The sequence below is a fragment of the Aulostomus chinensis genome, chromosome 5, assembly GCF_037954235.1.
Source record: "Aulostomus chinensis isolate RoL2024-O1b breed Wild chromosome 5, RoL_Achi_v1.0, whole genome shotgun sequence".
Taxonomy (NCBI): Eukaryota; Metazoa; Chordata; class Actinopteri; order Syngnathiformes; family Aulostomidae; genus Aulostomus; species Aulostomus chinensis.
The window spans coordinates 20288560-20315533 of NC_141324.1; the positions used below are offsets into that span (position 1 = coordinate 20288560).

At 41.0% G+C, this 26974-nt stretch overlaps 1 protein-coding gene across 5 annotated transcripts in view; it reads right to left on the reverse strand.

Annotated features, from left to right (window-relative positions):
• The window catches only part of asic1c (acid-sensing (proton-gated) ion channel 1c), a 90879-nt gene that overhangs the window by 5336 nt on the left and 58569 nt on the right, over positions 1-26974 (reverse strand). For 2 of the 5 annotated variants that reach the window (XM_086203790.1, XM_086203788.1), the window contains exons 1-9: positions 13447-14592; positions 10778-10928; positions 9570-9697; positions 4769-4919; positions 4630-4686; positions 4049-4202; positions 3751-3842; positions 3288-3367; positions 1996-2067 (exon numbers count right to left, since the gene is read on the reverse strand). In XM_086203790.1, coding sequence (XP_086059916.1) covers positions 1996-2067; positions 3288-3367; positions 3751-3842; positions 4049-4202; positions 4630-4686; positions 4769-4919; positions 9570-9697; positions 10778-10928; positions 13447-14082 — 1521 coding nt within the window. In that variant the 5' untranslated portion in view covers positions 14083-14592. Of the gene's footprint in view, positions 1-1995; positions 2068-3287; positions 3368-3750; positions 3843-4048; positions 4203-4629; positions 4687-4768; positions 4920-6486; positions 6615-9569; positions 9698-10777; positions 10929-13446; positions 14593-26974 lie in introns of those variants that run through there. The other 3 variants (XM_086203789.1, XM_086203792.1, XM_086203791.1) reach the window with 3 other exon arrangements.

Sequence of the window (26974 nt, forward strand, 5' to 3'; positions counted from 1 at the left end):
AGAAGATGGTTTATTGTAAGCAGGTGAAAATATGACATGAATGGAGCAGAATACAGTGATTATCACACCATGAGAGCCACTAGTAAAGCCATGACATCAGCCTCAGCCTGATAAACAAGTAGAAAAATGGATCCTCCCAGAGTCGGGCCCCTCTAATATTCTCCTTCACTGCCTTCATGTTTTCTATTACTTCTCTCCACTCGAGAGAACTTTCTTTCCTCCCACATCAGCTCACAAACCGTATTCAGGACCGAGCCGCTCATACTGTACATGCAAGAACACAATCTACACAATCTACATGCACAAACACACTGGAAGAGAAATCAGATGCACTTTTTTTTTCTCCTCCTTTTGATTGTGTTGGGGTTTTTTTTTTGCATGTGATGAAAAACAAGAGATTAAAGCTTTATTTTCCAACATTCCACGAACAAGCCGGGATGTAAAGTGGAAGATAAAGCACACACACACAGGAATGTCTGCACCTCAGCAGCAGCAGAAAGGAGGAGCTCCAGAAAGCTCTGTTTCTGTTCCTATGCTTCCTATAGAGGGAGCTAATGGCTTCTCATTAGGTCGTGTTGAAAAGAAAAAAAAGTATTTAACAATACTAACACTACACTTCCACAATTAAAGGTCATTGTATTGCATTTACTATCTTAGATGGACAAAAGTACATGTAATATCCAAAGTGAATGTACGTATTTGAGTTCAGTACTTCCACCACTGAGAAGGAGTTAATTAAAGTTTATAAAGAACAGACAAGAGGAGTCAACAGCATAATTAGGATAAATCTTTAATCAAAACTAACGACCCACCCAGAGGCATGTCCTTGAGGGACTCTGGCAGATTTTTATTTTGGTTGATGGAGCCCCAGGTAAGAGCTGAAGGGGAAAACAAAATGTTGGCAGCAACAATAATTTAATAAGGAACGTTATGCGGCTGTGTTTTGGTGTGTTGATGCACCATGTGACCTGGTCTACAAACATGTTGAGCTTTAGCTGGCCTGCTTTTCCTGGACTATTTGACTCCTCCCAGGGAGGATACTAAGGGCTCAACTATTAGCGCCTGTAAAAGCTGCCCGTCCATCTTTGTTGAGAGGTTTGAGTCAGCAGTATGAGCTGAACATTGGCTGATTACTGGTATGAAATAGCTGCATTTCGGTCATAAATAATTTCTTAACTGCTCTGTAAAAAGCTTTGCACATGCAGGGGGAACTGAAGGAAGATGCCTCTGGACATACAGTAGTGTTTTAAACCACAGAGCTAAAAATGATTTGAGTACATTAGAGCTGGGTTCATCTGGAAGTCTAGATGGGTTTAATTGCCTTAAAGGCTGTGAAGACATTCCAATATCTGCAGATCTCTTTGTCTCAGTCTGAATTCAGCTGACTTTTCTGCCCTTGTACGAGGACATTATGAATCTCCTTTAGTCATATTACAAGAATTAAGTATTGAGAAGTGTCGGTGTGCAAGATTAACTGAAATACCGAGCACAAAATCTGCATGTAGTGCAGTTGAGTCATGATTTAAAGTTAAAAGAGTTCAGGCCACTGCCACCGTCAAGACTTCATTAACCGTAAAAATATGGGGAAACGGTTCTCACACAATCAGTTAGATCCCGGTTTATATTCCCATCCAAACCTGTACAACTACTGAAGACTTCTGTCACTGTAAAGACTCATTTATGCTGCTGGACTGTACGAATCCCAGCGGGTGCTGTATGTGTGTGATATACACTAACTTCTGCATGTGCAATAACTCCATCATTTGATAATGAATGTCTTCCGGAAAAGTGCATCACTTCTCCACAGGAGAGTGGAACTAACAGTGATGGAATCTGGTGTGTGTGTCTTTGTGTGTGTGTGTCTCTCTGCTGGTGCTGCTCATTAAAATCATCTCGACTTCAGGTGGTCGCAGACGTTTCTGTTGTTGTTCTTCCTCGACTGATACTAAACATTCACTCCCACAGGTGCATTCCGAGAGGAAAAAATTAAATTACCAGATTGTCACTCTGACAACGTTGTGGTCGTTTCTTGCGTATGCAGTAACCCAAAACCTTGTCCTTAAAAACCTGAGGGCAAAAACATCAGAAAAACATTACATACAGATGTAATAAATCAAAGTCGGTTCCTTTAAATTAAAAAGTAATAACACTGTAGATTTACTGTTGTGTCTGATTAATTTACTGAGGGGGAAATCAGTCATCTGAGCAACAGTCAAAAATATACTTATTTGGTTTCTTGCAAATAAAAAGAGGGTAATGGGCAAAAAATTGTCTTCTTCTTTTGGATCTTTCTCAACAGGTAAATGATCAAGATCCCGTCCGCCGTTCAAGTTGTTCTGAACTGCCCTCTAGTGGATGTTCTACGTCAGCTGACTTAACATGTGGTTACTTGAGGGCAGTTGTGAAAAATTGTCCCCCGTGTATAATTCTAGTAGAGCAGAGCTTTTCTACTGGACTGGACCAAATAACTGGATGCACTGCCAGAGTCTGGAACCAAAGTGCCCGAGGCATGCATTCTTTCAATTCACCAGTAGGGGGAGACTCTCCAGGCATCCTTTATAAAAAACCTATCCAAGGATGGGTCACAAAGGTTGCTGTTCCAGCAGGGAGCTCCAAACTTCCCTTTTCCCCAATTCTGACTGGGGGATGCTCAGGCCTTCCCAGGCCTGCGTGAAGATACAATCCCTCCACCTGGTCCTTGGTCAGCCCACCTAAGGAGGTACCCAGGGCCCTGACACACTCAGCCAGCTCCTTTCAGCACAAATGAGCAGCGTTTCTATTCTGAGTCCCTAACAGAGTCCTGAGCTTCTCACCTTATCCCTGAGGGAGATGCCAGCCCCTCACTGAGGAAACCCATTTAGGCTGCTTGTATCTGCGATCTTGCTCTTAAGTCATGACTCATATTTCATGACCACAGGTGAGAGTAGGAAGACTGATAGGTGGAGAGCCTTGCTATTAGAGAACAAGTGTGTTTGTATAGAACTCCAGGGTGGTCTTCTCTAATACAACATGGTCGTGCCAATCTTTAGGCTGAAACAGCACTACCACACTGGTTAGTCTGGTCGCAAAAAAAAGGAAGATGGAGATTTCCAACATGGCAAACCAAAGGGTTACATATCGTGTTGTCCTCAAGCCAAATAAACAGCTAACCTTTTTGCAAGAAAGCAAATAAGACAATTTCACAACAGTAACATAACTTCAGATTTTGCACTTACTCGATAACTTTTTATAAAATAAACATAGGATGAACATTGTTTGAAGGCTATTAGTCATTAGCGTCACTTTACCTCGTACAGGTAGTCAAATATCTCCAGTATTGTTAAAACACTGGCTCCAATAAAGAGCCCCATCTGACCTCCAATGTCACCTAGAGAAACAGAGATGAACGGATATGGACATGTACAGGAGTTAAACAATGGTGTGTGAAACCCCCCCCCCCCCCCCCCCAACGCACACACACACACACACACACACCACCTGCTGTCAAATCTAGTTAGTAATATCTCAGAGTAATCTCAGCAGAACTGTCAAAAGTATCCAACTTATCATCAGACTGCCCTTGCAAGAGCATCAGATTGTGAGAATAAGTTTCACCAGTTCAAAGAGGAAACCTCAAAGCACCAGGCATGAGCACACGATTTGAAATGTGTAGTAGCAGGGGTGGGGTGGGGGGTGCGGTGGGGGGGTTGCCCATGGAGACTTCTGATACCAAGGTCAACCACAATGAAACGGAAGCTGCGGGGATCTTACCCAGAAGCCCAGCAATTTCATAGGCCTTCTTCTGTTCAATCTTCTCATAATTCAGAGCTTCAAAGAAGATGTCCAACACCAAAATGTTTTCTCTGGAGAAGACGGCAGAAAAGATGACACTCGATACATTTTAAGTCGATTGATTTCTTTCAACGCCAAATGATAACTCACATTTCCTGTTTCATTATTGTTACATTGAAGGTGAACGATGGAGACTCACGTCGAGCTTACAAAATACACCCATCCATTAAAAAAAAAAGAAAATCTGAATAACTGACTGCTACTAAATGATACTTACCCAATATATTGTTCAGTTTTGTTGAATTTCTTAGCCAGATATTTAGCAGATGCCTTACTGGGGATCTTAACCATGGACAGCTCCTTGCCATAGCGAGTCATGTTGCAGGGGGTCTGACAGACACAGTAATCGTTGTCTTTCTCTACCAAAAAGTCTGTGGATGATCAAAGTCATTTAAAAATATAGGGATCACTGCGGAGAATCAAACAAACCTTCATACAGAGAGGCTCTCTGCTAAAAATATCCCTGCACAGCACACAACAGAAAACTACAATCGCTGCCATCGTTCACTTTCCATGAAAGCAAATCATGACTGAAGCTATAATAAAGAGGAGGGAAGAAAAAAATAAAAGGACGGAGAGATTTATCTGATATCAGTGAAGCATAAACACATTACAAATCTTACTAATGGCATTTTGAAACAATAATTTTACTTAATTATTTCGCATCAGCACTGCTTGAGATTGAAGTAATTCCAAGTTAATGCTACAGAGGTTTTATCTCTCATGCTGCTTGGTTGAATTCAGACTCTAATGCAAAAGGATCACACCAATATTTCATACAGCAGGGTGTGTTCTTACCTAAAGCTGGGTCAGCACAGTCTTTGTACTGCTCAGGTGTGCAAACAGTTGAGGTCCCTGTATGAAATAATAACATAACCAAATATAAGATACCAACCAACCTCAAACAAGTATTTGTTCTCTAGCTCTGAATTCATACCCGGCATGTGAACCATTCTGCAGTTGCAGTTTTCCAAAAGGTACCGAGTTTCACAGTCAATGCGGCAAGCAGTGATGCTGTATGTGGAGAAGTATTCAGAGTCTATGGGAGTAGACTTGCAGTCTCCCCAAGGTGGAGGGAGGTACTGAAGCTGAAAAAGCAAAGCAGGTTTCCTCTCAGTATACCAACAGACAGGATTATACAACACACGACATAAATCAGAACTGCATAAATATAAAAGTGGACAACAAGATAACTAAACCCAACACAAAAACATGAAAAAAAAAAACACTCAACAAAAACAAAACAGCAGCATCAAAATGAAAATGTGCACAGTATCGTGATAAACATTACTGATTATGTAGCAAGCAGACAGACATGCAAAACATTACTGATGCAGGTCTACCCCCCCACCCCTCACCCCCCCTTGCCCGGACGAAGCAGAGTAACATGGGAGTAGAGACAGAAACCTGTAAATTCAGACTGGACACCACAATCAGTGGACACATTTCTTTCTTTCTTTTTACAAAAAACACCCATGAGAACAGCAAACAGATTACAGGTTTCACATGAATGATAGAGACAAAGCACCAGGTTTATGGTTCATATTCCAATCCAAATGAAACTTGCACATTTATTGCTGATTTGCTGGATCAGATTTCTCAATCGAATCCATCATGTAAACTACCGCGGCTACGTGACCCTGTAACTTGCAACAATGCAGTGACCCATGCGGTGTGTACTCAGTTCGCAGATGTAAAACTCTCATTAAAAGGTTAAATGAAGGTCACTGCATTTAGGAGTGGCTCCATGAATGTGAGGTGAATCTGCTGATGAGGATTCTTCCTGATTTCTGAGGATGCGGCTACACATTAGACCCACGACGCTCATCTGTTAAATGCTTCAAGGATGAGTGCAGTCTGTTACATATTTAACCACCTTCATGCACTTTTTGGTCATAAAGTGCCCAATGTTAATAAAACTAAATGAGACGATTATTTATGATGCCCATCTTTTCCTGGGGATTTAGGTATACAGAAAAGAATTGCAATTGGTCCTAGCTAAGAAGAGGCCCTGAGACCGCCTCTACGTGTCCGTCACCTCCCCTCCTCTAAGCAGGCTGGCTTTAATGGTCATTTAGTCAAGAGAAAGTGACAGAGATCAAGCATAACTCATTGGAGGGTTGCACATAAACTAGCAAAGATTAAGCCCTTTTCAACATCCATCTCCAATCTCACATAACCAGAGCCACACTAGATATAAAACCCAAGCAATAAAATGCTAGACTTCCAACTGTAGTCATGGGTAATAAAACCTTGTGGATCACATTGGCTGGATGACATTAAGGAGCAGTACCAGTGGACCATAACCGTCAGACAGAACAATGAAAAACATTAACAGAAGTGTAGATGGCAGTCAAAAGGTTAAAGCCAGCTTTGATGAAGCTACAGACTCAGATGAATGGCTAAAGCTGAGATGACACACATTAGCTGGTCTTAAGTCATTACACAGAGAAGACAACCATGATCAAGAGGGATGCAGACGTTGCATGTTGTTGCTGCAACAACACAAAAAAAAATGGTGGGAGGGGGGGCACATGAATCCATTCCTCAGGGGGGCACCAGCTGATGGAGAGTGTGGAACTCGATGAGTATCTTTAACAATACATATATACATTATATAGTGGCATGCAGCAAGCCCAGACAAGCATACGCTACCCTCTGCTCTTGGGTGGAAACAAAGGTTTGGAAGCCGGGGGCGACCCCGAAGCCCAGCTCATGGAGGAAAGGAGGCTCTGACTGAGAGTGAAGTTGTACCTTTATGCCGGCCTCATAGGACGTCTCATCTAGGCGAAGGTGAGGGAACATAGCCCACATCATTATCCGAAACGAAAAAGAAAAGGAAAAAATAGTAACAGGAAGAAGAGATAGAAAGTGGTCAACCCCTCCGGACAATGAGACAACCTGTTGTCATTTTACTGCAACAACAAAAGAGCAGCTCCCAGCAGAGGTGAGACCTTGGCAACACTGGTGCCCTGATGGGATGTCAGAACAGGACAGGCTGGACTCAGGCAGAGGTGGAATGCTTTGACTAGAAAACTGCAGTATCGTGGCACATGGATCAGTAACTTAATGCAAGTTTTCTTAAATGATCTATAGGCTCTAGGATATTAAAGGGATATTTCAGATTTATCAAAGTGGGATTGTATGAGGTAGTTATCCATGATATGAGTCATTTCTTCAGTGGAAGTGGGTAGGTGCGACGTCTGTGAGACCGGCGGTAGTTCTCCAGCTCACCAAATAAATGGCTACCCACAAAAATTAATATCCATTTTCATGTGGCATATATTTGTAACATTTTCAATGCTTAAGTCTTGCTGTCAGACATCCTGTACTTGGTCAGTTGAGCTGCTGCTGCAGAATAAAAGTGTGTGGGTATGCATAGAAACAGAAAAAGCACTGTTGAAAACTGTAGAGCCTTACAGTGAAAGTGCTGTGGCAGAGAATTGAAAACTATTGTGTGCATGCAAACAAGTGAATTACAGGGTGGGAGTTCATTCGATGGAGAACATAGTATCAGAGCTAATGGTGCTCTTGACTCTCTTAACAGACGTCAAGCCAAGCAACATCTACCGAAGATAAAGACCAGTACTATGTAGGACCACATCACAAAATCCCACTTTAATAACCCCCCCCCCCCCCCAACAAAATATTTCACTACTCAAACAACCCAGCTGTTATCCACATTCAGCCATTTCTACTTGTCCCAGTTAGTCATCCAGGGACAAAAAAGACTGGAGGAAGCAGCTGGGTGATCTGGACTGGATACAACTGTTTTTGAACTGCTGTCTATCCTTTAAAGAGGTGCATACAGGAAAGGTGCAAACTTCCCAACAGTGAGGAGGAAAAGCTCTGTCTACTTCAGCGTCCTCTCACGCTGCATTCAGGAGCACTCAGACAGTAGCATTTCACTCTACCAAACTTCGGATCAGCCACTAATTTTCATATACAGTTTGAAATTAGACTTCCTCGCTGGTTGGGGTCATGAGGAATAGCTGTGCCACGCCGGTAGATCTGCCCCTGCACCCAAACTTTGGTGGTGTGGTCCTCGTGTGTCTCAGCTCTCACCAGTTCAAACCTCCTATCAAAACATTAGACTTCTCTGACAGGCGCTCGATAAATGACTGCTTCATCCATCGAGAACAGTGTCACTGTACTCACTGAAGACTGAATGAAATCAACGCTAGCCAGACTTTGATCTAAATTAATCAAATTTATCACATCTATTAAGTTGTAAACAGGTTTTTAAGCTGTCACTGATGTGGATGCTCTTCTTATAAATGAAACTCCATGCACATTGTTCTGCAAGAAACTTTCTAATGATGATTAATAGAGCAAGTTTAGAAATGGCTGAATGATGATGCACTTGGAGTCATTTATCACCTCAGTAGAAAGCAAGAGAGCAAGAGAGATACAGAGAAACATTAAATATTCCAATACTGCTTTCCAAATGTTTGCAAACTGTTGTGGTGTCCAAGTGTCTGCTTCAGTAATCCCATGTTATTCTGCTAAAATAAAAGAATTTTTTGATCATTGATATCATGCTTATGAAATGACCAGTAAGTTCAGGAGCAAAATCATTTGAATCAGGCTCGGTCAACGCTTAAGAATTCCTCCCTTCACAAGCACCGATCATGACATGAACGATCCAGCAGAATGAAACAAAAACACAGTTGATCACACAGCTGCCATTTTGTTTTGACTCACAATGAGGCTTCAGTTCTGTCACTGACCCTTTTGGGAAAATACACACCGATGTGTTTACTGTATGCTTTTCTTGTGAAGACAAAAGAGACGCACTTTGAAGTGGTTGTCCTGGCAACATCACAAAACCGCATCACAACCCTATTACGTTTGGATGGAAAATTCATGTAAGCTTTTAGTCCTGGCCCACAGGTTAGCTGATCAATTCAGGCATCACTATAGTTTTATATTCTTCATCAGTGTTCCGATGTTGGCGGAATATTTGACGACAATCTAATTTTCTACAGTCAACAAAGCTGCCAGAGGGCTCTTTGCTTCTCATTTCACTGTGTCCTTGAATTGAAGCACATTTGGAAATGTCACAAAATGGCTATGGGTCCTCTTTCTAATCTAATGATGCCTATTCAGCACTGAAATTGGGAAATAGACGAGTACGATGATGGGTACGCTAGACTGGGACTCCTTTTTTAAATTCCAATTTGACAGCAAAACATAATGATTTTTCTACTTCAGCCTGAAGATACAGGAAGTCTTCAGTGGTCAGCCCATCGTTTGCTGCTGAAATCCACCATTTTAGCAACAGTATTTGGATTATTTCTTACACTAAATCTCTATTTTAAAACCTTTGTGAGCTTTATGTTTTAGTCATTGGAGTTAATGTTTCAATCAACAACTCCCGCTGACCGTTTAAGAATCTTCCTCACTCTTTTTCACTGCTTTCCTTTGAATGCATCACTCGGGACATTTTCAACAAACACTCAGCTGCCAGATAGTTTTTCATGCGGTGTTTTTTTGGCTGTGATAAGCACCATATGCTTGCACCCCATCTTTATTTGGCCGTGCTCTACATTCCCTGGTTGCTCAGGATCATTTACAGTGCCCACAATCACTGGATGTTTGTTTGACAACATGAAAAGAAAATCACAGATCTGATTTTGCTCCTGTGACACAGAGATAGCGAGCGCTGGCTGGCAAGGATTTTTGGGGACAAACACAAAAGTAGAGCAAAAGTTGGGAGGAGGTTGAACATTAGGTACCAGTTGCTGCTGACATGACACAAAAGTTTGAAAACCAGGTGCCACACCAAATCCAAGCTGGTCAATGAAGGGTGGCTCGTCCTGGCTGTGGATCTGAACCTTGATTCCTGCTTCGTAGGAGGTCTCATCTGTGGATACAGCACGCCAGAGATTTAACAACAGATAAAACTGCCGATGTAAACCCGCTTTTGGTATCTTTATCCTTCTCCAGGCAGTGATGTTGCTTCAGACCATGTAGCAGCTAGTAAGGTCAGACAGATGTGAAACAGATTTATGACACAAGATTTATTGAAGGTTGTTATTCTTCTGAATGTGCAGTCTAGAGGAGTTGTTGGCCATTATAAAAGTCAAACGAGAAGTCAATGAATACAACAGAGTGGTGCGGTGACGAGGTATTTTTGTAGGCTAACCTGGAAGCGAGCACGACCATTGGCTCCCTCCACCAAAAGCCGATTGGAGTTCTACATTGGATTTTGAATTCTTGTGGCGAAAAAAGTTTATGAGATTCACATGTTTTGTCCAGCAAAATAATCTTCATCACTTTTATGATTATTGCAGTGCAACAGCTAGAAGTAGGAAGCTAGCATTTCTGTTTGTATATTGTCTAGTTTAGCCACATGTTAGCAACCACTGTGCTGAAGATGCAATAAAAAGGTTTGAAATTTTGAAAGGTTTACTGCTATCAAAAAATGTTAACACGTCTTAAGTTTATTCTAACCACTGAGGCACTTAAATGAAAATGCATCGAATTTGAGAGAAGGAAGCTGGCCGTTAAACACCGCTAACTTGTGAGCTTGTCTGTGGTTATGAGCTCATTCCTGCACCATTCTGTTGACCTGAAGTAGACCAGGGGAAAAGTAACCTAATGTACTGTTTGTCATGTAGTTGTGTTCCTGTTTGCTGACGGTTTATGAATGTTTTTTGTTCTCAGGTCTCAGTTGGAGCATAGATATTAGATCTAGATCTTAATCTCAAGCAGAGAGGCTGTGCATCACTTTTTTACAGAGATTTGTTCAGATTTTTGACTGACTTGGGGAAAATATCTTATTCCATCTCTATAAAAGTGACACATCCACACTTTAAAGAGATGCCAAAGGCAAGAACAGCAGTTCCAGGGTAAACCCACAGAGATGGAGAGAAAGTAATAATAGGTTATATAAGTCACATGTTGCAGAAAACGTTACATTGATGTTAAAAGCTGCACTGACCTGTTTCTCCCCAAACAGGCAGATATTCATCCTGCTGAATGTCCAGCATGATCTCCAGGCCATTCCCTGTGCCTCCTTTTAATGTGGTCAACAGTGGGTTGCCGTCTAATCCCGAGTTGAAAGTGTAGCATTTTCCATAGCGGGTGTAAATCTGGAATTTAAAAAAAAAAGAGAGAGAGAGAGGAACGAGAGAGAGAGGAAAAAAAAAGATTTCAGTAAATCAACAGTCAATCCCGTTCCTCTGAGCAGTGGTAAACAGTGAGCTGGTAGATGTATTTCATGTCAGACTGTAATTGTGCAGGGCAGCTAATCATTGCTCTGATCTGAGAGCAGCAGAGGCTTTAAACAGGTACCTGACTCTGATACCAGAATTTAATGAGCGCTCGCTAGCAGGAGCAGCTATCAATCTTTACCCAATTCCAGTCTAAATTTCCCCAGAGCAAAACTATTTTGTTGTCTTTAAATAGAAAACATCTGAGGTGGAAACTCTCTGGACACACAAAAAAAAAACAAAGATTTGGTTTTGAGAAGAAAATTGTGTGTAACCCCGTCCCCGCTCAGCAGTAATTAAGGTTTGATTACAACAGCAGGTTTTTCTCTTACCATATATATTTGTAGTTTAATTAATCCACTTGGTTTGATTTATCCATTTTCAGCTCCTGCTTCAGTGCTTCTTGGTGACAAATATACATTTTTTTTCACCTTTATTGATTCTCTCCTGTGACTGGAATACACTGCACCTCTTTAGCTGAACCAGCAGAACCACGTTTTTGTCATGATTAGAAATTCTTGATATTTCAAATTGAACTCAGGTTTCAGTTTGAACGAGGAAAGCTTAATATTTTAAATACAGCTAGTGTTGGGTTGAGTAAACTCAAGTTTTGAGATAAGGCTATCAGATTGAAGAATTGGTTGGTTGTGCAATACTCCCAGGACCTGAGGTGTATATGCTCCTCATGCATTTCAGCACAATGTTAAAACCTGCAGCGACAAGTGGACGGAGACAGAATCCATATTATCATCCACTTACACAGGGCTAACACACGTACTCCAGTTCAGCCTTATTACATATGCTAATATCTGTCGATTGGTGTATTTAATAGGGGAAAAGTGCGGAGGAATCATGGACATACAGAAAAACATATTGAATTATGGAGGCAAAGACAGACTATAAACATTTCTAACCTATAAGCAACTGCAATAAAGTAACTGAAGACGTAATGCTGGAGCTTGACATAACCTGGATGCGAAGGATTGAAATGTTTTATGTTTCAAGATACATGCAGTGGGGTTTAATGTGGTTTTAATCTCCCTTTAAAAATGTTCAGGAAGAAACATGTAGTTATTTTGTTTCATAGATGCATTAAACTCTTATTTACTTGCAGTAAATTGAAGAAAAAGGAGTAATTCAAGCTCCCTGATAGTGAATACATGGTTAACATAGACTGATATTCCACCAAGGAGGTCATTTCTTTTTCCATTTGTTGGATTACAGAAAAACTGTTCAAATGGCAGGAATTGGCATATGAAAGGAAAACATTAGGAGAAGATACTGTTCACATGAAAACAGATGGGAAATATACTATCATCTTCAGTGCCAGAATGAGTTGATTGACAGGCTTAATTCCTCTTTTTTTGTATATTGAGTTGGGGGTTTTTTTTGGTACCAAATCAAATAGCAGATCATATTATGATTCAACGCCCATTACATTACAGTCTTTTGTCATCATTGCAGCCCTTTTGCTTTCATGGAAAACCCAGCTCCTGCTCCTAGTGAGACACACTTTTGACACTAATTACCACAACAGCCTTTGTTTGCCACACAGAGCTGCAGTTAAACACAGTAGCCTGCTGACAACACACTGCAGATTGTTTTTTCACAAGTGAAATGTTTTTTAAAGCCTCAGTCAATAATCTGACTGGCCACACTTCATTTTAACACAACATGTCACACTGTGAAGAAAAAGATTTCCATCTACCAGTGGGAGATGGGAGGGGGGGGGGGGGTTTGGTAAAAAATGGCTGCTGGCAAAAACTTCATGTCAAAGAAAATCTCAAGGGATCCCAGTCAGTGCTTCATGTCTACACTCAGACAGACTTACATGCAGTTTCAAGAGAATTGAAAATACTCACCAGCACTTTTCCTGGTTAGTACTTTCTATTTAAAGTTATTGCAAATATAAACTCCACACTCAACATTATTTATAACTTATTTTTAATGTTGCAGTTGGCTGATGTTTGATTAGAGAAGCAGCACTATTATTCAAAGTAATTTATTAGGAACATTTCTGTTTTTCTCTTTGAAAATTGTTGTTGCTATTAAAGCAAAAGAGGGTGTTTACTGTACTCTTTGTACTCTTCACGATTCAATAAATGATGAAGATATCATGAATATACCAATAAAAGACATTCCAGAACAGTATAGTCGCTACGATCAATGAAACGCCGTTGATTTTTCATCACAATATTGATGTATTTTCTTAAGAGACGTTTCTGAAGTCAAAAGGCAAAAGCTGTCATGTTTGACAGGCTTGTTTGTATCTTAAAAGAGACAAAAGCATACCTGCTGCAGGGAGTACATCCTCAAATGCTACATGAATTATTAATACACCTTGTAAACAACACTCATATTCACACCTGACAAACACCGTCTTTCCCTCAGTACATACAGTGCTGAAGTTTTTGTAGGTGCAGGTTTCGCCCCGGAACTTGCACACCAGCAGCATGTCCTCCAGCTGGTGACCCAGTCGTCCCATCATCTCAGTGGTGTTGATGCGGTAGTTAGGGGGTCTGGTGTAGTTGTTGAAGTCCAGCAGACTCAGGAGACTCTTTTTGTGGCTGTCTTTAAGGATGGCTAAGCTCCTCTCCATCACGGTGTGATTAGGATACATGAGGTCCATCCAGTAGCCGCTGTGATACAGGTCACTCTTGGTCAGAGTGGACACACGGAAAACGTTTTTATTGCAGAAAGTAACAGCTGGGAAGGACATGTTGTGAGCCCACACCATGTAGATCTTGGTGACAACAGGGTAGGACATCAGGTAGAGGATTCGGTTCATGGACCAGGTGATGAGGAGACTCACACAAACGAAGAAGGCCATGACCCAGATGACCTGCTGCGGTTTGGTCTTGTCCGGTGAGAAGATGAACTTCAAACCATGGACCTTGGTCCTCATTATGAAATCCACTGTGATTTGTTTCCATGTTTGTTTAAGCAAGCTGGACTTTTTACGAGTGGTCTCTTGGACATCGTTTTGTTGGTGTGGCCCCAAGGCGATTGCTTCAGATGGGGATGCTTTAACCATGGTGTCAGGATAGGTGGTCTTTAGCGAATGAGATCTCTTAGTTGCTCTCTCTTGACTTACACATGGTGACTTTCTCCTCAACCATCTTCAGGGTTTTACAAATTCCAGGTAGGAGCGAGTAGAACGTAGCAGCGGTCCCACTGCTCAAGCTTCAAAATTATTTGCGGTAAAGACATAAACAAAAGAATTGAGGTCCTTGAGGAAGGTAAAATTGATTTACATAATGATCCCTTTGTGTGAAAAACAGCTGGAGCACTCCATGAACAAAAAAAAAAAAAAAAAAAGCCCGTCGAGCATCACCAGTCCTTCATCAATAGATAAACGGACGTGATAATTGCAAATGTAGGAGACAGCTCTACTCCCAGAGGCAATCACTTTGAAAATCCGGAGAGGCTTACCCCTGTTGCTCAGATCTTTTACTCCTCAATCTTTCCCTCTCTCTCTCTCTATCTCTTTCTCTCTCTCTCTCTCCCCCTCCAGTGTCAGACAATACTTGAAAATTTCCGTGGTTTCTCCTTTTGTGCGGTGGCTATCCAGAACCCAACTCCTCCCCATTCCACAGATTTAAGAGAAGCTTTTTAGTCTGTTGACTTGCAGACTGCAGAAAGGAACACAAAGCTTGTTGCCCCCTTACACACTCTCTCTACAGTCGAATAGAAAATGAGGTGGAGCCACTGGATGAAATGGTTTTCCTGCAGTGGTGTAGTCTAATGGAATAGAGAAGCGGGAGGGATTGATCAATCAAATAAGAAATAATTATGATAATGAAATTCTGTTAAAAAAACTTAGATTAATATTGACGATTCTGCAGCTTGCTCAGAAATCAATATATCTATGTAATTGATAACCGAAGGCAGCAAGCCACAGCATCAAGATCCCCCCTCACAGTGCAGTAGAATCATATATTACTGCAATTTTTCTAGCTCCTCTGTTATAAATATAATTTCCAAGTGCAGTGTGTCACCCTGCTGCGTGCAGATGTGGCGCTGGCTGACATTAAAGGTGCTTTGGTCCATTTATGTGAGACGATTAGTGGATTATACTTGGCAGAAATCTCAGCTTCATACTGAGACTATTATGACATTAAAACTAAAAACCATGTTAGTTTGATTCTCTTCAGCCTTGAAATTTGCTTGATAACAGGACAAATGGCTTTAAAAATGATTCGGAAAAAAGAAAAATGTCAACATTGTGGGATTATTCTGTTACCTCGGGGGAGGCGTTATTTGCATATGGAGATGGCATGAAAATAATTTGATTTGTCCTGATAAAATCAAACTGAGCATCATGTGACTTTACAGACAGACGTGATGTGGAAATATCAAGAGATGCCACTGGCAATTAATGCATATCCTTTCAAATACTTGTAGAGTCCAACAGATGAACAGTTTTCAGAAGATCCTGGTCAGATTGTGCTCATGGTCTTTGATGATTTGACTCATTAATATCATGAAAACTTAACAGCCAGGTGATAAATCGAACTGTAGACCTGAATACCTGAGGGATTAAAGGTTCCAGGCACTTCAAGATTCTATAGCCCAACACTTTACAAACTTTTTAGAGATCATTGTTCGTTTTGTCATCCATCTGAATTCATAGTATCTTTATCTAGGTGTATGGCCGGATGTAAACTGTAGTACTGTAGTATTTTTGTCAAGTTTATATGGGCATAATTTGGATTTTTAAGTTTTTTTTTCTGAAAAAGTGCAATAAAAAAACAAAACCTGAATCTGAATAACAGAAAATTGAATTTGAATTCCAGCATGGTGGTGCAGTGGTCAGCACTATTGCCTAACAGCAAGGAGGTTCCGGGTTCGAGTCCCGGCTCCAGCACAGGATCTTTCTGTGTGAGTCTCCATGTTCTCCCTGTACCTGTGTGGGTTCTCTCTGGTACTCCAGCTTCCTCCCACAGTCCAAAGACATCAAGAGGGGACGAGGCTGATTGATACTCTAAATTGACCGTAGGTGTGACTGTGAGTGTGAATGGTTGTCTGTCTCTATGTGTTGGTGATGGACTGGTCACCTGTCCAGGGTGAACCCTGCCTCTCACCTGAAGGCTGCTGAGATAGGCTCCAGCCCCCCATGACCCTTAACAAGATAAGCGGAAGAAAATGGATGGATGGCACATGGAGGACCTTAGGAAGAACAATCAAGTGCAGAGTCACAGAACTCCTGGTGTAACAGCTACTTTCTCTCATCAACAACCAATGGGAGCAGATATCATTAAAGTGTTGAAATGAAATATTTAAGTTGAAGGGAGAACATATGTTTGAATTTTCATCTTTGTCAGCTTTAAAAAAAACAAGATTAAATATATAATACATGAAATGTAATGGGTTGGATATCATATGCATGGGAGTTTTATTGTCAAGTGTTAAAAATCAGCATCGAGGAATAAAAACTCACTCTGTGTACATTTTCCAAGTGTTGCTACTTAAATCTATACATCTGTATCCATGTTCTTGTTCTTAAGCTTGTGTAGCGATCAGAGTTGTGATTAAAGTTGTGGGTGGGCCGCAAAGGTTTTGAGATTTGTAATTGGGCATTGAAACATTTGGGAATTGCTCTATAGTCATAAAAACAGCTTAGATGATGGTTGTTGTTTTTTTTTTAGAGAAAATATATTTGAGTTTTGAAACTGTTTGGTTGCCATGGTTACATTCTGACAAATGGTGAATATGTGCGCCAGTGTTCTGAATTCTCTCTCTCTCTCTGGGGCCGATTATCTGAAAATTAACTTAATTTGAAGCATGAATAAATTGCTAGGCCTTCTTAAAATCATGACATTTGTTGCTTTGTACAAGGTAGAGTTCTGAGTTTAAAGGTAATAAAAGTCTGCGAACATTACTGAAGGTCTGAATGGTGAAAACTAGAAAGCTGTCCAGCAGCAAAATAACTAAATTGATTGTGTGAACCCAGCCCCTCAAACAGCTACTGTACATCAAGTCGGATTTTTCCCCCCCTCTGGTGAGATAAATCCCTGGGATTACTTTGGCTTCCAGACATTCTCATTGGTGCATGAAGGCACAACCTGAGGTTTTGTTTCATTTGTTTATTTTAAGTGTAGGATCAAGGATTCTATATTTGTGGGGAAAAAGATCCAATCAATGTGAGCAATAGTCTCCATTTATGTTTTGACACAGAGAGCTACCACAGTTCCACACCAATAAGAGAGCAGGACAAAGAGGAAAAGGAATCCTAATGCTGGATGAATGGCAGCCAAGTAAATAACTCCAACAATACCACCTTATTAGAGTTCTAGCTGAGTGCCTGGCTTCTTCTCCTATTGACCAGCTGCATTGATTTCCTCTATTCTTTGGAAACACGTCAATAGATATGAGACTCTCTTAACTGGCGAGTTAATTGCTTGAGCTCATTTGAGCTATAGAAGTTCGGTGGAGGCGTGAAGCTCTCCAGGTCTCAGAATCATCCCTCGTCAGCAGTTTCAATCACAGCACAATTTCATTCTTCTCTGCACAAGAGGTTATACATGCGCTGCTGACTCTCCAGCTCTCACTTCCAGGCTTTTACTGTGTGCTGTGCTGATGCACAGGGACATGTACTCGTACCTACTTAATTACTTTCATCTTAATTTTGAAACTTGAATCGGACCTATGTGCATAAATCTTCGCAATTGGTTTTACGATTTTATGTTACTGAACATTTCATTTTTGTCTGTAGGGTTCCCCCAATAATTTTTTTTTTTTTTTGCCACACATACCTATCAGCTTTCGGCTGATCGATTATTTACGCTGTTTTAATTAAAGCAGCTACTTGAGCTGTTGGTCAGTTAGTTATTTTCAACAGCGCAGTAGAAAGGATCCCAAGAAGTTCTCTGTTCTCTGCACCTGTGTTATTGGAAACAATGGGGGGGGGGGGTCTCTGTGTATTTTCCTCTAAAGCAACAACTCCATCAAACAATACAGCTATCAAATCTGGTGCAAACAACTTTTTGCACCGCAGTGTTTTGGAACTTTTTATACATATGGCAAATACGCTACTGCGACATTTTAAAGCTGTGTTAATTTGTGAAATCATTCCACAAAATCATTAGATTAATTTCCTCAAACAGTCCAATCACTCAAGAATGTAAAGCCCCCAAGACGAATGTTAATGATTTTTCTTCTCAACAAAACTGTTCTCCTTCTGATTAAAAACACTTTTCTGCTGCTCACACGTTTTTCCATTGTTATCTTGCAAACACACTTAATCTCTGTCTCAGTGTTCAAGCATGTAATTAGAGCATAATTGTGTCATAATCAAATTTACCAAACTAAAATGAGCAGCTAATTTCTACTTGATGGGGGAAAAGTAGAACTTTTTGGGCTCCCCCCCCCCCCCCCCAAACATTTATTCCACAGCTTCAAAACTGGCTTTGATATGTCAGGGAATGGCAAAAATCCTCCTCTTTTATGTCAAAGCAGCTGAACCCCAGAGGTCTCATTAGAGGACGAGCAGAGTTTTTACTGAATAAAGAGAAGAGCTCCTTCAAGGGCCAGTGAGAATGTTCAACACCAAATGAAATACTGGCAGCAATTAGATGCACATCAGAAACTCACACAGCACTGACAGGGCAGAGATCGTCGAGGCCAGCGTTGACGTCCAGACACTACGGCACTGAGAATGAGCCGATCATAATTCAGATCATCAGTTATTTGTCTATGAAAGCAAGGCTGCAGCAAATGATTACCGGTACTTTCATCATCGATTCAACTGCAAATTCATAATTTACTGATGAGTTGTTTAGTCTATAAAATGTCAGAAAAAAATGCTCATGGCAATTTCCCAGAGCCCCTGGAGTTCAAATAGATTCTTTTGTCCATCCAATCATCCAGCCCCCCCCCCCCCACACACACACACACACACACCCGCCCAATCTAATTTCTTTCTAACTTTCTCTGTTGCTCAGAGAAAACAAGAATGAGGATTACGTTGTTATGTTCAGCTATAGGAAACATTTCCTGACATTTCACTTAACCATCAGAATATTCCAATTAATCTGCCACGGTAAAAAGCATTGGCTGCAGCCATGAGTGACCTAAAGCTGCAGGTATTTTATTCAATAATTAGACTGTACATTATTTTCCCAACAATTAGAAATATTAGTCAGAATTTAACAAATCTAAAGGAGGCGTTTCAGTCAGTCAGATATCAACAGGTATTTGTCCAAAACATTCAGTTCAGCAGTATCAAGTTTGCAAAAAAAGGTGGTGAACTGTACTATATACAACAATAACAAACATAATTTATGGTAAATTGAGTAACAAACAAACAAACAGTTAGAGTTTGAAAGAACAAGCCAAGATAGAATATTGAGGAAACACTGTAGATATATGACAGCAGATTCCTGTGAGGTTTCCTGATATGAAATGAGATGAAATGAAAACTGAGTAACTTGCCTCTCTGAGACTTTCAGGAAAGACTTCAGGACCAGAGGCCGGATGAGGAGCCATCCGTTATTTAAGGTGAATGCGCAGATGCAAATGTAGAACACACAAACAAGAGTCAAAGCTGTGCTGTCATGTTGGTGGATGGGCGGCTTCTTTAGTAGAGGGAGACATCTTGTGGCCTGCCTCTAAATTAAACTAACCTCTCTCTCTGCCTTCAATAGCAACACAGCTACTCAATATGCTGCACGGATAATGCAACGGAAGCAAGAATGAATGGATTTTTAGCTAAGAGGGGTTTATGCTGTGAAATACCTCATATAAAATTCATCAAAAGGGAGAAATATTGGCATGCACTTTGTAAGACAGAATTAAATAAATAAAATGAGTCCCGGAGCTGTATGGGTAAGAGTACATTCCATATACAATTCATTGGTCATACCACTTTTAATCCCCCTTTCCCCATTTATCTGTTCTTAAGCTGCTGAGCATGTTTTTCAGATACAGCATGCAGGAATTATTTGGCATCTGCAGTAATTGCTGACATCTCTCTGACACAGCAAATATACTGTATATGACAGATGCAATGGAGGGCAAAAGCAGTTTGTATCAATAAAAAACAGATGCTGTTGTCTATACCTGCCACCATGTTCCATTCCAGGAAGAATCCAACAGCAAAACACAAGTGTGCTGTCAGTCAGGCTTTCAGCCTGCAGCCTCAAGTCACACTTTGATAAACTCTCTCCTCAAAAACTCCCTTCCTGCTACTTTCATTTGCAAGAAATTCTTTTCTTTTTTTTTTTTGCATGTTCTCATCTTGTTTGCTCAGCTGGAGGCATCTTATATCCATTCAGTTGTCCTGAAATTAAGCAAAGTAAGCGCTTGCCAGAGGCTGGAGGGCATTCAAGAGTAACAGCCTTCCATCAAGAGTTTTTCCTGCAACATATGAACATGCAACTTTAAATCACACCCCTGAAGACCCTCCAGGCTCTTTCCAAGGAATTCCATTACTAAAGATGCACTGGTAGTGAACTTCTTGGCCAATGTCAATTTTCCCTAAGAAGCAAAGAAAAACATACCAAGATATTAAAAAAAAAAAAAAACATTTAATATAACCTGTCACATCAACAGTACTTGCTGATGACAGACAATAAGGTGAATATCAGCTGATACACTGCTGATATATTGCTGCATAAAAAACTATTGGCTTATTCTCACTTTCTTTCCCCCCAGCTGGTTGAGGCAGATGGCTGCCCACACAGAGCCTGGGTCGGCTTGATGGAACCCTGACTGTGAAAGACAGCTTTTCTTTCACCGGTGTTATAAAACTTCTTGCTCATGGGGAATCATCGGTTCTCTTTAAACTAAATAATTGTGAGACCCGTAGACCTGCTCTGTAGCTGAAGTGTCATCAGATACCTTCTGCTGCTATTTGACACAACAGAAATAGAAGAAGCTTAAGTGTATTGAGCGGCACTCGATGAATATAATGTTCTATATTGATAAAACCTGATTGCTAGAAAAGTTTACTTTGGATTTTGTGATTGAGTTACATTTTCACTAAAAGCCACGTCAAAACAACAAAATCCTTCCAACAAAAGACTTGTTTCTTCAGTGAAAAGAATCATTTCTGTTTTCCCCTGCGCAATCGTACAAGGCGTCCGAGGGGATTCTCAGTTTACTTGAAAGAAGATAGGGATGCATTCCTTCGTGTGAAGCATCAGTTTTATTGATGAAGAGAGCAGGATGTAGATCCCAGAAGCCATTAGTAGAAACAAAAGGTAACGTAAGATCAAAAGGAGATGAGATATGAAACCATATTTGACTCATTGAACTATGAGATGGGAATCTTCCAGGTGGAACTGATGCATCTGTTTGGAGATTGCACCATGCCAAACGGCTTTTGGACAAAGCCATATTTGGGGGTTCAGTGTCACCACCTAACAAGTTAATTGACATAAGCACTTCAGTCACCTGACACCTTTAATGTCCACCTAAGGTACTATCTTGTCTCCGTTGTGCGAGTCAGCAAAAAAGCAGTCCCTTCACTATGAATTCCTTAACTACTCTCCAACTGTATCGATCGGACGGCCAATACTGCACTTACAGCGACAGTGGACCCCACATTGGCCTTCAATGATACTGACTAATGGAACAAACACACACACACACACACACACACACACACACACACACACACACACACACTTACTCTCTGGCCTGTCATCTACTGTCACTGTCTCAGATTTGTGTATTTCATTGTTTGCACTACCGAGCTTTATTTTATTCCTCCCTCCGTTTTCATGCTCCAGGCAGCAGCACAGTAATTTTGTGCTCCTTCACACACCTCTGGCCTTAATCTCCTCTAATGCTTTTAGTTGTGCATCGCGTTGCTGGCTTGTCTCCAAAGCAGGCTGACTCACAGTGATGGTGTCAGTCCCAGTCCCACCTCAATCTAAACCCATCCCAGCCTTCTTTTCCTCTATTTACCTCTTTCTCTCCTACTGCTTGTTTTGTTTCCACTTTATCTGAGCTCTCTCCTTCAACTCTATTTCTTGTTTTTCAACATTTCTACATCTCTTGTGTAGGCAAGAACTCTTCTGTCTCTTTTCTTCTACACTGCCTATTTTCAGCCCCTGTCTGCAGCCAGAGTCAATCATTATTTTTTACTTTCTTCACTCAATTGTCTCTTTTGTTTGACCTCCAAAGCTGGCTTCAGTTTCCACACTACACGGCAATGGATGAAGTGAAACACCAAGTGCAAATTCTTGTTTGCCAGACACTGAATGACTCCCCAAACACCACAGACAGACCATCATTTGCCATTTGAAAAGTTCCATCTTTGGTTTCAACAGAGCCATCAAGACACAAACCGATGCCTCACTTCCGGAAGTAAAACGATAAATGTGCTGGACTCAACTTGATGGGCAAGTGATTGAATAAATGATATTAAGCCATCCTCAGCATCTGGCATGAACACATCAATTTATATGGTCAGGGAGAATCTTGCAGGTTTAATCCAGAGAGACAACCACCTTTTGAAATAAAATGAATTAAAACTTGTCTTTGTCATCCTCATCAGATACCCTTCTCTCCTCAGTGTGTTTAGGAGGGAGCCGAGACTCACGCTAGTTAGCTTAACACAATGAATGGGGGTAGATGGGCAGGTTAGCATCCAAAACCTGTTAATCCCTCTCTGTGAACTATAATTCACATAGAATATTCAGAATCTTAATTTATAATTAATAATCTTTGTAAATCCATCCATCCATTCTCTACTGCTTATCCTGTTAAGGGTCACAGGTGGGCTGGAGCCTATCCCAGCAGCCTTTGTGTGAGAGGCGGGTTTCACTTTGGATGGGTCACCAGTCCATCGCAGGGCCCAGTCACTTTCTAGTCGTCATCATATGATTTTGTTTTGTTTGCTGAATTTTAGAGGTCCTGCGTCAAGGCATTGCCCCCATTCAGGATGTACATGTGGCTTTGTATCGGTTTCCAAACTAACAAATAATGTTATCTCATAGCAAACTTTACATACAACCCATTATATCAGCACAGGCAAAGACCCAGAAGTGGAGATAAGCATATTAAGTGAAAGTGACAGAACTATGCTGACCTGCCCATCCACTGTCATTCATTGCGCTAAGCTAGCTAACAGTAAGGAGATTCTGTGCAGGTCTCAGCCCCCTGATGCACACAGAGGAATGAAGCTATCATCTACTTGTCTGGCTCTGTGGGAGGAAGCCAATAAGCATATTTCCCAAAAAGTTTTTGTGTTCCTTTAATGAGGTTGTAGCTGCCCAATTTGCACCATGCTTGCACGCTCTGGTTAGAGGATTATGTTCAGGGTTGTGTTGTGTAACTATGCATTTGCAAAGCAGATAAACAGCGCCTGACAAATATCTAATAAAACGGATATATTTAATCAAATGACATGAGGGTTAGCCTAAACAAAGCACAGTTCACGCACAGAATTAACACAGGAACATTTGGTGCGATATGCTTGCTCATATTTAAAGCAGTGGGTAGAACATTTCCAGCATGTACCATCTGACATCCTTTGAATGTCTGAAACTTGTTTACATCTATTGAATTACAGTATCCTTCACCACCCAAAACCATTTATTACTTTATGCAAAAGGAATAATTGTACTTGCGACATTTCCTCTCCAAGATTCCTCAATACCAGTTCACCCATATCCAGCTCATGAGTAGAAACATCTGGTCTTTCCTGTCAGTGTAGTCACTGAGTCAGCATTCAGGCGTGGTGTGCACGCACGCACACACACACACACACACACACACACACACACACACACACACACACACACACACACACACACACACACACACACACACACACTATGGCCTCACTAAATACAGTATGACACAGGCTAAGTTTTCCATTATAAGAGAGCAAATGTAAATGTGGGGTTGAAAATTAAAGATATGCAGAAGCAGAACAGTTTATTTTTATGCATATATATCCTCAAAATGTTCCACATGTAGAGAGCTAATATCAGATGTTTTAGAGACCTTACGTGAATCATCTGGCAGTGATTTGGCTGAAGTATATAATAGGTAATGTAACATCTCCTCTGCTGTGAGAGGACTTGCCTCCGAGCCTCCCACAGTGAGATCAGCAGGCCGAGGAGGGGGAATTCAGGCAGCTCCATGAATCTTTAATTAGTCCTCTCTATACTTAGGCCATCAGAGCATCTCCAGTTTCTGACATTAAGCTGAAATTTGCCCTTTGTGCTTGCGGGTGTGAAAAGTCAAGGTCATATGAGGGATCAAGGTAATATCAAAATCTACCTTTATGAGATCACGGGTGCGATTTTGTTATTTAGCTCTAACTTAGCTTCCAGCTTTTTCCATGATATGTAATTAGGCTTTTTTATACAGTAGACTTCTGGGGTGGCACCTGATAAAAACCCAATTTTAATGTAAACCATTGTCTCTCACACAATCATCGCCGTATGACTGTTAAAGCAATTAGTCTAAATCCTTTTCCTCAGTTTCAGTGCTGCTGGTTTTCAAATAAATTGTGCTGCAAGACTGGCCTGTCTAGTCTTTCGTCATTCAAATCAATGACCCATTTCATCGAAATACAATCCTTCCCGTCTCTGCAGCAGGACGATTAAGTTCCATTCAGATTCTGCTGACATGATTTTATCTCTTTGCTGGAGGACAGAACATCGAAGGGGGGAAAAAAAGTGGGGTTTGACAAAAATGAAAGAAAAAAAAAAACCTTTCATTTCAAAAACTGCATTGTTTTTGAGACAAAGCATTCTTCTGAGGTATTCACAAAGAAAATAATAGTAAATGCTACTGGACATGACAACAGCATATGTTCACTTCATAATGCATGATGAGTGATGTCAGTAGAGATTTGTTGGACCATATGGCATCTCAATACTTCACATCTTTCTGTGGACACATTTAAGGAGGGAAGTATCCTTTCTCCATCAAGAAAGATTACTACTAAGATCAGATGATGATGACAAGCATGTAGTATAAATACTGATAAAGGGCTGGAAAGACTTCTTTTTTTTTTTTTCTTCTTTATGTGTAAACGAGCTTATACTTTGCTTTATCCTGTTTCTTGGCTTTTGGATACTCCCACATAAGTTGTTGTTTTTTGTTTTTTTCCAAGAGTCACTTAATCATCACGCACTCATGGAAAAAAATGACAACATAATCTAAATGAAAGCGATGCCACTGTCGATAGGGTTGATCATGACGGTGTGGATTTTAAAGGAAGATCAGCTCTCTTTCAGAACATCTCTGCTGTTGTATCTCCTGGCATTGTCTCACAATGAGAAGAATTAAGTATGTACATTTTCTAATTTAAGTTCACATATCACAGATACAAAATCCTCAGTCAACATCTTATAAATTAGGATTTATCCTCCTCATATACCGCAGTTATTCAGGATAATTCTGATAGTTCATTGCAGGGGAGGTTAGGGGGTTTCTGAGCACTGTCCTAACGTAGTTTTTCTAACTGCTAGGAAAGCCTTACTTACTGTAGTAAAGTTCTCTGGACCGCAATCTTTGCCTCTATATTTGCAGTCGAGCAACATTTCGTCTATGTTGTGGCTCGTCCTCTGCACAAACTCTAGCATGTTGAAGGTCTTGCTGGGGAAGAACTTGCTGTTGTCTGTGGGCTGACCTAAAGCCGCCATGAAGTCATCAAAGTCCCCTTGTTCCACACCCAAGAGCCCAGCCATCCAGAAGATGTCATTCCTTCTGATCTGGGACTTCCGAAAACTGTTGTAATTGCAGAGGGTGATGGCAGGGAAGTACATGACAGGACTGTCCATCTCATCCAGAATGGTGACATGGGGGTACTGGTAGTATTCAATCACACGGTCGGCCACTTGGTAGAGGAAGATGGAGAGGGAGGAGCTGAACGCAGCGGCCCAAAGCAACCGTCGGATAGTCACCCCACCGGGTAGGAAGATGTGGCTGAGACCATGGAGAGTACAGTTGGCACCAAATACTGTGATGTCTGACGGTGGACGTGGTGCTTCCTCCTCCGGTGCTCCCATTTTATCAGCTAAATTCCCCAGTACTGATTACTGGACAAAGTCTCTCTGCAGCAGGGGCCCACTAAATACCGATACGAGCAGAAAGGTTCACTCAAATATGCAAGGGAGGCTGGACAAGACTGGCTATAGTTTCCCTTGACACCCGAGGGCGAGGAAGGGGCTGGATATCTGGAGCCGGGACGTAGCGATGGACTGTTTTATCAGCCAATCCATATTGAGATCTTAGAGGGCACTTTGAATTTAAGAGATCTAGTTACATTTGGGAAGTAAGAATTGATCCCACCAGTGGATGGTGGTTAGATGGAGAGAGAAGGGGAGGTATACAACTGAAGCAATGTCTGCTACATCCAAATAAGACAGAAAACAATGCTTTCATTAGGAACTTCCAGCTAGTATCACATTTAGCAGCACACATGTGCAGAGACTTTCTTGGGAGGATGCTTTAGCGCTCTCCTTTCTATAACAGAGGGTTTTATGAGCAGCCAGAGTATCTTTATTTTCATTACATTTATTACAGCTGATGACAGGATTCAACTTGGCACTACTCTTCTTCGTTACTGACTTGTTAATCTTAAGCCTGCAATTTCTCTTCTTGAATTGTCTTATAACAATTGCAAATAGAACACTTAACTTAATGTCTTTTGACTTAAAAGTCGATTAGCCTGCTCTGTCAACAGGTAGGCTTGGTCACTGGTGAATGAATTTATCTATAAGGCTGTTCTTGGTAGACTCGTCTATCACTTTTCTGATCATTATGTCCCAAAGGTACTTGTGGGTTACAATCTCAGAACAACACTCGGGTAAGAAGGCGCCGATGTTTTCTGCAGAATGACCCTGGACCTGACTCCTGTGGATGGAATCTTTATTGCCAATGTTTTAAACTGGTTTTAGATTTATAATTTTTATGTATTCCTGTTGGATAGGACTTTTGAGTTCCTGTCTTGTTGTGTC